The following is a 14,419-nucleotide window of genomic DNA, read 5'->3' as shown; positions in this document are numbered from 1 at the left end:
TGTATTTAACTGATCCTGGGGAATATGCCTTTCCAGTAACTGCATCATTCAGCGGTGCCCTCTACCAGACTTTGGGACTAGAATCAGTAATTAGAATGGTGGCTGGTGGGCCCAGAATCAGGACAAGGGATGCAGGAGTCTTGGGAGAGCAAAGGAAACTGAAGAGATCTTTTGCGCTTGCTGTTCCCCCCCCACTCTTCCCTCAGATATTCCAGAAGCTCATTCTCTTGCCCGCTACGGGCCACCTGCTCAGTGAGCCCTTCCTCATCTGCCTGATTTAAAACTGAAGCCTCGGGCTTCCCTGGTGGCGCAGTGGTTAAGAATCTGCCTGCCAATGCAGGGGACATGGGTTCGAGCCCTGGTCTGGGAAGATCCCACATGCCGCGGAGCAACTAAGCCCGTGAGCCACAACTACTGAGCTTGCGCGTCTGGAACCTGTGCTCCGCAACGGGAGAGGCCGCGACAGTGAGAGGCCCGCGCACCGCGATGAAGAGTGGCCCCTACTCTCCGCAACTGGAGAAAGCTCTCGCACAGAAACGAAGACCCAACACCGCCAAAAATAAATAAATAAATAAATAAATAAATTTATAAAAAAAAAACTGAAGCCTCTCACCCCGGCATTCCCTAGCACCCAGCCTTTTTTATCACACTCTACCACCATCTGGCAGGCTGTTTATTTTATTTGTTTGCCTCTCTTCACTAGAATATAGAAGCTCTATGAATGTAGGGGTTTTGGGCTATTTTGTTTACTGCTGTATCCTTAATATCTAGAATAGTTCCTGGCACTCAGTTTTTTAAAAACAAGTAAATGAATAAAGTTTTTAAAGTCAGATCCAGATTCAAATTCCAGCTCTGCTACCCATTAGCTGTGCAACCTTAGGCAAGTCATTTAACCTCTCTGAGCCTCAGTTTCCTTATTTGTAAAATGGAGATAAATTGTTGTGAGGACTAAATGACATAATATAAAAATAAGCCTAGCCCAGAGCCTGCAATATAGTGGGCACCTAATTAATTACAACTCTTATTATTAAGTATTATTTCATCCAGACCATGTGAAGTCTGATCTAGAGACTTGTCTCTTACGTGAGTGGAATTTTAACCTCCATGAGACTCTCTCCCTTCCTTGTGTGGAGTGGGATAAACAACGTTACACTCTCACTCTTTATGTCATCCTCCCCCCACCTCTCCTATGCTCCCATTAATATAGCTTTTTTCTAGTTAAAACAGAATACAAGTGATTGGTTTCATTTATTTTACTTAAAATTACCATTGAGTCCTTGGAATTACCTACATCACCTTCATCAAACGTAAGCATTTCTCAGTCTATAAAAGGCTGTTCCTTGGGTCATTTCTACAAAGGACTTCGATTCTTAATATTATAATCCGATTTCTAAACTCTGAAGGAATGTTACTTCTTTCCTATAGATTGACTATCACACGAATTAGAATAGCATAAAGAATGATACATATTTGGTGTTTAAATTTGTGGTATTTTTCCTCTTGAAAAGATACTTAAGATTATAATAAGAATACCGAAATTCCTTAAAGTCCAGACCTAACTAATCCCTTCCTCTCCCTCTACCCAAGCTGGGAAGGAAGAGTCAGAAAAGTCGATAGCACTGTTTTCTCCCTAAGACTCAGGCTGGGAAATGACCACTATGACTGGTGGTGACTTAGGGTCTCTGAGTCACAGTGAACAACACAATTTCTATCATCTCCTCCTCTGCCTTCAAACTCTCTACACTCCAAAGTTCCGGGTTCATAAAGCGAGCTCAGCAAGTACAGTTCTCCTATTCTTATCTTGATTCAGCATAATCTGGCTGGATAACAAGGACACACCAGAATCCACACGAACTTGAGTAGCAAATTTAAAAGAAAGGCAAAGCGTTTGTTACCTTTTTCAGAAACATTTGATTTTTCTACAGATCAATGTTTCGGGCTAATTTGCAGATCCCGGGGAATTAAAAATACAAACATCTTCTCCTCTTTTTGAGTTTGTAAGAGGGTGTTCTTTCTATAAAGTACTAAAGATCTCTCTTTTGAGGTGTCAAATTATATTTGCTTTCTTTATGCAATCCTAAATGTGTATCACGTCTTTTAGGGAAATTCTTTCATTTTCCCCTCTGTTGCATACACATATTCATCTTTCTTTCAACTTTTCCATATGCCTTAAGGGATGGTACAGAGCCAACTGAAAGAACATGGCACTGTCAAATCTGGCTAAATACAAACCTGTTAATAAACAAACTACTAAGATGCAAAATGATGTGAAACAATACAAAATCAAGAACATGGAGCTTCAGGAGGAAAAAAAAATACTTTAACCAGTATCTAGGCAGATCGTTTTCCTACACAGTATGAAGCTGTTATACACTTAGCTATTTTTAGGAATAATTCCTTGAAAGAGAGGAATTATTCTTTCTTTTAAAATAAGAAGTCATGGTGGATAAACACTACATGATTATCCAAATTGGGTTTCCCTAAAATGATATCTGATTTCAAGACACGCAACCTCCTTGACGCCCTGGTAACTGTCTGCACCTCCTGGCGAGCACTGAGTGTGCTGTGATGATTCAGGTGTGTCTCTTAGTTGAGTTTCCTGGGTGCGAAGACCAGGTTTTACTTATTTCTGAGCAGTGCAGCACAGTGGTTAAGACTGAACCCTAGAGTTAGACTTCTGGGTCCATACCCCAACACTGCTGCTTATGAACAGTGTGACCTCAGTTGTTCCTTAACCTTCCTGGGCCTCAGTTTCCTCATCTGTAAAATAGGGATAATAATAGTCTCTCCCTCGTTGGGTTACTTTGGGGATAAAGACAATCCATACAAAGCATTTAGCACAATGAAAAATAAGTAAAATGCTAAAAAAAAAAAGTTATAATATTTACTTTAGTGTTTAATATAGTACTTGGTCCACTAAGAAAAAAGTTTTTTATTTTTTATTTTTTTGGCCATGCCATGCAGCTTGCGGGATCTTAGTTCCCGGACCAGAGATTGAACCCAGGCCATGGGAGTGAAAGCACTGAGTCCTAACCACTGGACCGCCAGGGAACTCCCAAGAAAAAAGTTTTAAATGAGAACATGCAATGAATTCCTTATCATCTTCTACTTATTCCTGTAGTACTATATTATTCTGTACTTGCAAATGTGTGAGGTTGGTGTGAATTTTCCGGGTACCTATTTTCTCTTCAATTAACAGTAAGCTCCTCAAGGTCAGGGGCAGTGCTGACTATTTCTGGACCCTCCTCCACAGCGTGGTTGTCTATAAATGTTGGATGCTTTTGCACACTAGTTATTACCAAACTGCATGACCGTAGATTCCATCTAAATAGCTACAACATTTCTTCTCTGGGTGGAACTGTTCCATTTCCTTCATTTACTGCAATTCAGCATTTCATGTTATTCTGAGATAATGTCCAGGCTTCCCCAGACAACCCAGCTAATCTTTAAGATTGTCCGCTCTTTCTCTCAACTCAGAATAGAAACATTTTCTGCAGTAACTGTCTTAAAGGATAATGCTGCCTTGCTCGGACAGGGAGCGGCCATGGATACTGGCCATGGATACACGGATACAGGGATATCTCATCTCAATGTCACCTAACATTCCAAGTGGAACTTGACTGTCAGGAATCTTCAACAAATCCGAATGTTCCAAAGAGGAAAACCAAACTAATTTAATACATTTAGTCAAAACCTGCTTTCTAGGATACCTGGGGGGTGAGGTGGGGGAACAGACTAAATTCCTATAAACATTGCTTCTATGGATCTAAATCCATCTTCTTCCATCCTTGTCATTTTGAGTCCTGACTTATTAGGATTATACAGCACAACAACCCCAAAGGATGGCAAGACCTTCAATCATCACAGATTTAAGGACCCTGAAAGGCGACAGGGCATCGTGTTCAGCACGTGGATTACAGAGCCAGACTCCCTGGGTTTGAATCCCAGCTCTGCCAAATACCAACTGTGGGACCTTGGACAAGGTACCAATATGAGCCAAGTCTCTATAAAAGCGGGATGACAACAGCACCTGCCTCAAAGAGTTGTTTATGAGTTGATACTCACATTAGTGCTTGGCATACGGTAAACTGTCAATAAATATAAGCTATTATTATTATGCTTCTATTATTATTGTCATGTCATTGCACTTGGTATGTCCAAACCACAGTCCTTATTTAGAATCACTTCTCCCCAGTTCTACTCTTCTCTTTATTTCCTGCCCATCCAGTTGCTCAAGTCAGAATGCAGAGTCAATCTTGACTCCCTCTCTTTTCCTCATTTCTCACATTTAAATGGTCCTCAGGTGCCAGGTCCCTTCATGATCCTACCCCTGAAATATCCGACACTTGTCCCCTCTCTGTTCCTACTGCCCAAGCTCAGGCCAATGGTTGCTGTCTTGCCAGGACTGGTAACCTCCCTGCCTCTATTCTTACCTTCTTTAATTTGTCCTTCACGCAGCTTGAACAGTTAGCTTTCTAACGCACAGATCTGATTAGATCACTCCTGGCTTTACTACATACTATACAATAAAGTCCAGCTTCCTTAGCCTGGACTTTAAGGCTCCTTACCACCTGGCTCCCAGCACGCTCTTCCTGCTTCCTCCACTCTCACCTGCACTCAAGTCACACCTTGCTGCTGGCTCTTCTGAGGATGCCCTTTGTTGCCCTGCCTGCACTGTTCCCTCTTGCCTGAATGTTACTCCTCCATTTCCCATCCAGCCAGCTTCTAATCATCTAATCATCTTTAGCTAAAAATAAGGCAAAAGTCAGTGCTTGACAGTCTATGAGCTGAAGAAAACTAACATTTAAGGAAGATTTTTAAAAGGAATTTACAAAATAGGTGCTTTCAAAAATTTTAGTTTGGTAAACCAGAAAACCCCGTTAACCAGAAATTCTCTAAGGTTCATTTATTAAGTACTTCATATATATCAGGCACTTAAAACACATTTTTTCTCACTTAATATTCATAACAATCCTGTTGGTTTGACATTATAACCCCATTTTAGAGCTGAAGAAACTTAGGCTAAGTAATTTGTCCAAGGACACAAAGTAGTAAATGATACAGCTGAGATCTGAAAACTGGTCTATCTGACTCCAAGGCATGTATTCCTAATAGCTGACCACTGTGCTATGTTGCCTCACGTCATGTATGTTTGCCTGTTGGCTCTGATCTGACCTTGGTGTAAATGCATTACCATTCTAAATTATGCACTGGGTCAATGTTTACGTTCTGCTATGGGGTTGTAATGTCAGCTCCTAGACTGAAGAGGTTAAGTGATTTTCAGCACACCACCTGGCATGGCACAAAGTGCAGCTGTGCTGTGTGATGAAGAAGCTGTCCAATCCGGTGGCTTCCGCCTGACCTCGGCCTCTCATTCGTTCATCAGGCGCCACAGAAAGCATCTGCTGACCACCTGCCACACGTGAGACGATGTGCTAAACTTACTCCCTTGTCTTCCAAGAACTTGATTCCATCTTAGGAAAGCATTCTGGCAAATCTGAGTACCTGAGTGCCTCTGGACAACAGGTTGAAATTTCTGTTTTAGAATAAATGAACTGATGGCTTTCAGTGGTGCACGCTCTCCAGAGAAATCCAGGCCCCTCAGCCCCTATGGTTGAGTTTGTCCCTTTTTAGTTACTCAATAGGTCTGCGAATGCCTATAAAACACATACATACACACGCACACACATTTAATTCAGTAATTCCAACTTTTAGAAGTTATTAAAATAAATATCCTTCCTGGATCACTAAAATTTTCCTGGCGCTAAGTGGTACCTATGAACAAAGGAAAGGCTAATCTGTGATTTGAGAGTGGTAACCGATGACCATTAGAATACTATGGGTTATAGGCTGAATTGTATGTCCTCAAAATGCATAGGTTGAAGCTCTAACCCTCAGTACTTCAGACTGTGATTATATTTGGAGATAGGGCCTTTAAAGAGGTAATTAAGTTAAAATGGGGTTGTTAGGGTCACAGAAAGAGTGTGATACACCAGACCCAGACACATACATAGAGACGACCATGTGAACACACAGGGAGAAGGCGGCCGTCTGCAAGCCAAGGAGAGAAGCTTCACAAGAAACCAAACCTGTCAACACCTTGATCTTGGACTTCTAACCTTGAGAACTATGAGAAAATAAATTTCTGCTGTTTAAGCCACCCTGTCTGTGGTATTTTGTTATGGCCGCCCTAGCAAATTAATACACAGAGTGAAATCACAAACACCATAAGGATAACCTGCAGATCCTACCAGCATTAAAACTGGTGCTCGAGGGCTGCTTTGTTCAACCAATAATTTTTATGTTTTTCCTCTATATTAGGCCCTCAACTAGATGTTAGGAGACTATATAGATAAAGCTTCAAGTTAGTAACGCAGGATGAAAGTGGCTTACACATTTCCCCTCTCTGAAAATGTGTCCCCGGAAAACACCAGTCACCATGAATTTGTGAAGAGAAGTCACATTAACTGTTCCTTCTCCCAAATATCCCATAAAATTCAAGAGATGTAAAAGTCACCTTCTCCTATACCAACATCTTCCAAGGAATAAAATGATCTTACCCAACCCTTCCAGTTCTTGAACTACTTCCTTCCAAACAGGCTCAATATGGATACAGCTAAAGCACCAATCTGAGGTGATCTTAATGAGGTAGGGTTTCTTGAAGCTATCTGGAACCACTTCGTTCACATAATGTGAAAAGTGCAACAAATACTTTTCATCAATTGAGTCTCGCCGTTCAGAATTAAAAGGGAAGTGAAAAAATGGTTCATCAAAATAAAAATTCTCATGGAAATGGCGGAAGCGATACTCTCGTTGCTGCTTCTGGTGGCCCTGGTTCTCCCCGGCATCTCCATAGTGATCAAAATGTGATCTCTTTTCTTCATTGGAAAGAACCTATAAAGAAAGAGGGAAAAAAAATAAGAAATCCGGGAAATGAAGAAAAAAAAAAGAGATCATCTAAAGGCCTTTCCTGTAAGCAGCTTGGAAGACATAGGAAAAAAATAAATGTAAAGATACAACACAATTAGATGTTTTAAATGCTATCACTGAATATGCCATGAAACACTTCTCTTCATAGAAAAATTAAGTATTTCAAGACCAAAATACTTCAGTTGTGTAGCTACTCATGATCATCTCGGCTTTAAAGATTCTGAGCTATCACACTACTAAACACCTCAATAAAGCAAAGAAAACTTAACATAACTTTGATCGCTAGGGCTCAACCTCGAGAACGTTGACTCAGTCATACCATCTAGGTTGGAGTAATTCAAACGAAGGTATGGAAAGCTGTGAACACCAAAAAGTAGTCACAGGACTGAATTCTGTGACTGTATGTTAGCTGACTTTGTCTTACTTAGAAGTAACTTTGAAGTCTAAAATTCAAGAACCTGTTTTAGGATGAAGCATCATTCTATAAGCTGAGCACTGTCTGTGGAAGAACACTACCCTACACAAATCAGGAAGCCATGGACTTATCTTTCTTGCATATGCCAGACCAACTTACTTAAGCTGATATGTTGGAAAACTGTTAAAAACCTTGTGTTTAAATGTATTTGTAACCTTAACTCACTTTCATAAATATAGGCAAATTGTTCTGTGATTCTTTCATATAAGTTTCTAGTAAATGTGCTGCCTAAGTGAGCATGTAATATAAGGAAATAGAGACATACGTTCAGGGTGACTTCTAAAATTCCAATTAAAGCCTTTAAAATAGGCCAGTTTTTCTAAGAGCTGAGTGTGCAGGTACTAGTTTCAACATATTGGATGTGGCCAAATATGTTGTCTCTACCATCACCTAGAAACGGGGTCAAGGGCATGGGGAACATGCCCTCTCTGAGAGGGCCTTACAAAACTGATCACCTAAGATATATTTTATAAGAGCTAAAAGATACATCACAAAGTTTGACACGATACCTCGTAAGCCTTGCTAATTTGAATGAACTTGTCTTCTGCTCCAGGATCTTTGTTTTTGTCAGGATGCCTGAAACACAAACGGGCAGGCAGTGAGGATGGATTTAATGTTCTATACATGGTCAATTAACATCTTCGTATACACAGAGGCAAACGGAAGGGCATTTTGTTAGGACAGTTTCTTAAAAATGGGAGAAGCAATTAGTTGCTTCACGTGACTATAGTAAATGAAACTGCGAAACAGGCCATTTCTTCCCAAAGCGCTTCAGCTGGGCACATTTTCAAAGCACCAGATAGCGCTCCAGGCTCTCACTGAGGAAGGGTGGGATATGTATCTGTCTTTACACTGCTCCCCAACACTGCTGGAGCTCAAGGTCAAAGTCACTTATCCGTAAGAACCAACTTCTTTCCCCAGGATGGCAGCATTTCATCCCAATGTTAGAATGATATCAATGTAGGTATTTCTTCTGACAACTCAGGTAGACAAAGCAAACAGTTTTTAGGATACTCCATGAATTTGTTTAGTAACAACCATGTTCCAAATGGTATCTTGCTGCTGCTGTTCAAATTAGAACATTTTAGTTTTCACTCTTCCCCTGGTTATCCCATCTGCCTGACTGACTACTTACAAATGCATAATAATTACAAGGCCACATGTTTTAAAATGTGAGAAAAATTTAGTTTACACAGTGATTTCAACTAATATTGGAACTAATATTTGCTATTATACACAGCTGGCAATTAACCATATCCATCTTGCTGCCATATATTATTCTGTAATCTTCTTGTATTTGTACCAATTTCAGCTTTGGGGATTCTAAAGTTTTGGAAAGTAGGGGCTGGGTTTTATTTCCTTAGAACCGCCTAAGATCTAAATCAGTGTTTTATACCAACTGATTTTTCAATGTTCATTTTATTAAGAGATTCTATTACAGAGCTTATTTTTTTGTAATAACTTCTGCTAACTTCTAGTACATTTCCTCTAGCAAAGGTTCTGGAAATAAACAATCCACTGGGAAGCAAATGACAACTAAAAACAGCACCAAGTACATCGGAATAAAAAAAATTTATAACTTGACCAACTTATTCTAGCAGGAACATGTCTGAATGAATTATACCAATATTCTGACTTCTCTAAAAATAAAAAAGCTTCAAATTATTGGCTGTTGAATTTAGACATCATTCTCCCTTAAATATTTAATCCTGTTATGAATATTAGTAGGGAAAAAATCTCAGCTAGATGTCAATGAAAATAATGACTTAAGGAAACAAGATGGTGGTTCCAAAGTATGTTTCTGGATGAATGGAAAAAAAAGAAAGTGCTTTCAATATTCAAACTTAGGCCAAAGGCTGAGAAGATAAAAATTATGCAATTGCACAAATGAAGATTTAACATACAGAGCTCTGTAAGGTGAGAAGGGAAGGGTAGGAAGGAGCTTTTAAGGAGACCGAACCAAAGACAGACTATTGAGAGCTGGGTTAAAACCACAGATCCTGAAACAGAGGAAACTAAGGCCCAAGAACAAGGAGGATACCATAAGACGGTTTTAGCTTATAAGGCATATTTTCCTTATTATAGGAAGATACCACGAAGTTGAAAACATTTAGAAAAGGATAAATTCAGCTCTAGGAAAGTACCATCCAATGCTATTTTCAGTGTATATGAAACATTTCACAGACTACAATATTATACACACCCTTTAAATTTCAAAGTGAAGAAAATACTGTACTTGGTATCTACTGCTGTCTAGCGCTACCTTTAAGGGAATAAAAACGAAGGTAGAAAAAGTAATATAGGAAAGTATCAGACAAATCAATTACTGTTGAGCTGACTGACTACATTACACCCATTTGCTTCAAATCAAATTTTCTGATGCCTTTTTCTTGGGGTGGGAGGAGTTATTCTGCCAGTGTAGATGACAAAACAAAAGTACCTATAATAAAACTTAATTATTGGGAGAGAAACAGTTTTTCTGAGATAAAAAGGAATTTAATACGGTTTCTGGACTACCTGCCCTTTGTTGCAAAACCTCTATATATCCTACCTCCCCCCATCGCCTCCTCCGAGCAGTTCTCTCACTATTACTTGAGATGCTGCCTCTCGGGCCTGAAGTCCTAAAAATTCTTGCCAAATAAAACTCTCAAAAAAAAAAAAAGAGAAAGGTTTCACCAAGCAAAGGGAAAGCTCTTGAGCAATGTAAGAAATACTATTAAGTGGTAAAACAGCAGAGGAAAGTTACAAATCCAATTCAATAATTAACCATTCCCCACTGTGATAGCTCATTCTGAAAAGTCAAACTGGGAAACTGCTGTTTTCCGTGTACAGCTGACCCTTGAACAACATGGGGCTCAACTGAACTGCACGGTTCAAACCCATGTTGTTCAAGGGCCAACTGTATATGAAACCATTATGAAATGAAACCAACTGTTTCATTGATAAAATGCTGCCAGAGCCAAAACAGCAGAAAATAATAGTACAGTGAAAATACAAAGGTAAAGTAAAATTTTAGACTTTCATTGGATGATACTTTATTTATTTCTATGGTGACATATTATGCCTAGAGAGACTCTAATTAAGGAGGAGAAGCATATGATTTATTTAATTAATATCATAACACCCTTTTTTAGCTCTGGAAGATAGAAAAGTCAAAGCTGTACATTTTAATAGATCCCACATAACCAAGCTATCATTTCTGCTTTCAAATTTTGTCAAAGGCCATATCCTGTCCAAAAGAATATTGCTACCTTGTGAATTAATTCAAAGGCCATACTGTGTCTAAAAGAATGTTGTTACCTTATGAATTGCAGATTTATGTATTTTGCTTTAAATACAAAGAGGCAAGAGTCTGAAATGATGTAGAAAAGAAAGCAACTTGGCTGTAGAGTCCCTGGAAAGAGGCCATGCATAATCAGAGATTGTGTTTTTAGTATCCAATTCTGGATTCCTCATGATATGAATATGGTCTAAGATAGTTACATATTCAAAACATTCAAAAGTATATTTTATACTATCTTTCACCTTTACTGCAACCAACTGAATACTAAGACGCATCTCTCACTGAAGAAAAATGGTGTCAGGCACGAGTCATACACAGCCTGCGGTGTCATCTGCACGTGGCAGCTTTGCTCCTGCATAACTTCCTACCCACCCAGACACTAACCCACTCACTCTCACTTCTGCCCAGATGCGTAAGTGATTAAAAAAGAAAACAGCAATAAACTACTTGCTGGTGCAGAAGGTCAACCTATGGAACCCACAGGTAATACAGACTTAACCAACTGTGAGCCTAGTTCCTCACCCGAAAAACAGGGACAGCAATATCCGCCCTCAAAGGGTAATTATAAGGTTTAAGTGAGATAAACAGCATAGAACCTGGAGCGTAGCATGCAGTAGGTACTTGATGATGGCTCCCATCCCAAACTGTCTTTCCTTACTTCTGGTTGGTTCACCCAGCTTTAGTCGCCTGTGTCCTCACCATCCTTTCCTCCTCCGGCTGCTCCCCTCCAGCTATATAACCTAGCGCTTCTACTTTGTCATGTCCAAGGCATTGGTGGAAGAAACCGATGATGTTTGTCCAAAATAAGTTTTAAATTTATTGCTATCCTGCTAAATCACAAACACTTGCTTATTCCCTAGCATATACAATATCTACAGGTAAAATTAAGATTTTTCTATGTGATAATTTTTTAAAGTAATGTACTCAGTTCCTGGATATTCTAAGTTGAGGGCAAAAAGCTCTTACTATAAAATTTTTTTGAAAGCTTAAAAATTAATAACCTAGACAATAGGACTGGATAGTGTTCCCTTTAGCAATGACACTCATAAAGAGTTACTTTATGAATCACGGGAAGGGCAGCTTATCCACTCTTGACTATATATATTATATATATATATATAATTTATATAATATATATTAAAAATATATGTTTATTAAAGTTTCCTCCTACTTACTTTAACATTAAATAAGTGAACAGTATCAAGGCAATTCTTTAAGCCACAGAATTCCTAACAGGGGGTTTCATAGTAACAGAGGCTTTGGATCTCATCACTAAAAATTCTAGAATCATACGAATATAAGTCCTCCCACATAAAATACGTTAGACAAATATATATTTAATGAACACAGAAACAGAGACAAATAAAAGCTAACCATAATTTAGGCTTCATCCTCCTGCTAAAACTGCTTAGCTTATTTTAAACTGCTATTTCTTTGTTTCACCTACCATTCCCGGGCGAGCTTCTTATAAGCCTTTTTAATATCAGCCTGACTGGCTGTTCGGCTGACCCCTAGGACTCTGTATGGGTCAAAATCCAACGCAGACAGAATTTGCAGGATCAGAACCAGAACTATCAAGAACTGCCAGGAAATGCTCAACTTTTTCACTTCCATTTCTCTTCCTTTCCAGAGCTGAAATGATTGAAGAAGCAGTAAGTTTTAGTGGTAGAAATCTGGAGAGTCTTGCTTTCTAGGTAAAGGTATAAGATATACAGATGAAAAACAAAACAAAAGATATTTTGCAGGAAAAGTGCCAAGCTGTTTGACCACATCTTCTTAAATGAACAATCTTGCTACTGTTTTTGAATATCACAAATAAGAACTATTATAGATGAAGAGATGAGCAATAAGAATAGCAACTCTCCAAAATCCTTGTATTAGAAAAGCTTCAGAAATGACTGAAAATGAATGAGAAGAAGAAATAATAAGCAAACGTGGGAAAACATACACAGGGAAATCAAGGCAACTACATCTCAAATACACTATTTCACTTATTCTGACAATAAAAGTTTAAACTTAAAATATGTGGTTAGAGAATACCTCACTGAGCACATGCTACACAAATTCATGAAATCTTAAGATTTACCATGTGCAAAACTACAAAATGAGATAGTTGTGATGTTCTTGGGAGTTAAATAAGTATAAGAATGAAAGTGAAATACTCTAAAAAAACTGCAGTTACAACTTTGTGTGCCCCAATTCTATTCTTTCTCACCATGCCCATTCAAACAAGAAAATAAGAAGCTGTTCTTTAATCACTAGCAATACTGTCATTATAAATGGAGGCCTCAGATGAAAAAAAGTGGTGAGAAAAATTTTAGTTTGCCACGTGAAGGGGGATTAATGGCAAAGATCGTAGACCAGGCATGGTCTTCAAATGTTAAAGCTCCAATTCTGGTGAGTGTAGTGACTGAATTCACTGTGGATTTTGGAAATAATCCTGACTGGTTAATGAACAAGGTAGTGCTGTACTGCAGGGACATTTACACACCAGGAGTATGATCTTTGTGATATCACACAATGATTTTTCAAGGGCCATATTTATCTTGGTTTCTCACAAATCACTAAAATATTAAGGATCAAGTATCTAATGTGACATCTTACTTAAGGGAGGCAAAGCTGTAACATTGTGGATTTTGACAAGTGGGAGTCTAAATCCTCAAGAAATTGACTAATCTGATGCCACTGTTTAGGACTGCAAGCATGCTGAATAAAATCCTAAAACAAACCAGTTTCTTCTTTGTAAAGGCAATCTATAATCTATTCTCTTACAAAACACATACAGCACGCTAAATTGAGGTGATGTAGCTACTAATTAAGCACATGGACTCCGTAATCAGACTAACATTGGGATCTGTCCTCTACCACTTTATGACCTTGGACAGATTACTTAAAACTTGCTAAGCCTCATGTTCTCCTTCATAAAATGGGGGTAAATAATACCACCTTGAAAGGATCAAAATGGGAGTTAAACGTATGTAAAGGAGTTACTGAGCACGGGGTCAGCAGCCAATAAGCGGTATTTACTGCCATTATTTCTTCTACCATGCAGTGCAACCAGTGCCTTATTCAACTGTGTCAGTCGCCTCCACTTAGAGGGCCCAAGTGCCGGGGCGCTGTGTTCTTTTGCTGACAGCTCGACGGTGCCGGCCTCAAGGCAGGAAACAACCTGCCCAACAGGTAGGCTATCGCCCTCGGGCAGTATCCCCCGGACCAGGCAGCCGGTCCCAGAGCTTCGGCCCCGCCTCAAGCTCCCCCCGGAGGTCGCAACCCTCCAGGAGACAGCCGCATCCGTCGCCGCCCCAGAGAACCCTGGGCCAGGCCCTATCGGCTCCGAGTTCCCCCCGGGCCCAGAGGGGACCGGGAACGAGAAGGAACTGACGGGAGATCCCTGAGCCCGCCCGGTCCCGCCGCATCTGCGGCTCCGCGCGTCACGCCGGGAAGTAGTTACCTGGAAAGGGCACCGTCCTAACCGGCTGCAGCGTCCGTGCTCCAGTTACTCCGCGGGGCCGACAGCCTCCGCTCCACACCAGCGCTCGCCGGGTCCTGGGGAGGGGAAAGAGGAGGGACAAGGCGGAGGGCAGTCACGTGATACTTAAAGGCCCGGCGCACCAAAGGCGCGGACTGAACAGTTCGAGGGCTTCAACTTTGAGAATCTGTTTTGACCCTTGCCACCCGCCGTCTGCGCGTGGACCTGGCGCGGTTGTCATAGGAACGAGGCTCGCGCTCCG

The 14,419-nt window shown here is 40.1% G+C and overlaps 1 protein-coding gene across 2 annotated transcripts in view; it reads right to left on the bottom strand.

Annotated features, from left to right (window-relative positions):
- The window catches only part of DNAJC16 (DnaJ heat shock protein family (Hsp40) member C16), a 36,880-nt gene extending 22,461 nt beyond the window's left edge, over positions 1–14,419 (bottom strand). Inside the window, exons 1-4 of one of the 2 annotated variants that reach the window (XM_068538946.1) lie at positions 14,140–14,419; positions 12,136–12,320; positions 7,915–7,981; positions 6,561–6,894 (exon numbers count right to left, since the gene is read on the bottom strand). In XM_068538946.1, coding sequence (XP_068395047.1) covers positions 6,561–6,894; positions 7,915–7,981; positions 12,136–12,302 — 568 coding nt within the window. In that variant the 5' untranslated portion in view covers positions 12,303–12,320; positions 14,140–14,419. The remainder of the gene's footprint in view (positions 1–6,560; positions 6,895–7,914; positions 7,982–12,135; positions 12,321–14,139) is intronic. The other variant, XM_068538947.1, reaches the window with a different exon arrangement.

The sequence above is a fragment of the Eschrichtius robustus genome, chromosome 3 (assembly GCF_028021215.1).
Source record: "Eschrichtius robustus isolate mEscRob2 chromosome 3, mEscRob2.pri, whole genome shotgun sequence".
NCBI lineage: Eukaryota > Metazoa > Chordata > Mammalia > Artiodactyla > Eschrichtiidae > Eschrichtius > Eschrichtius robustus.
The sequence above is the reverse complement of the archived record's forward strand: the minus strand, read 5'-3'. Positions and strand labels throughout refer to the sequence as shown.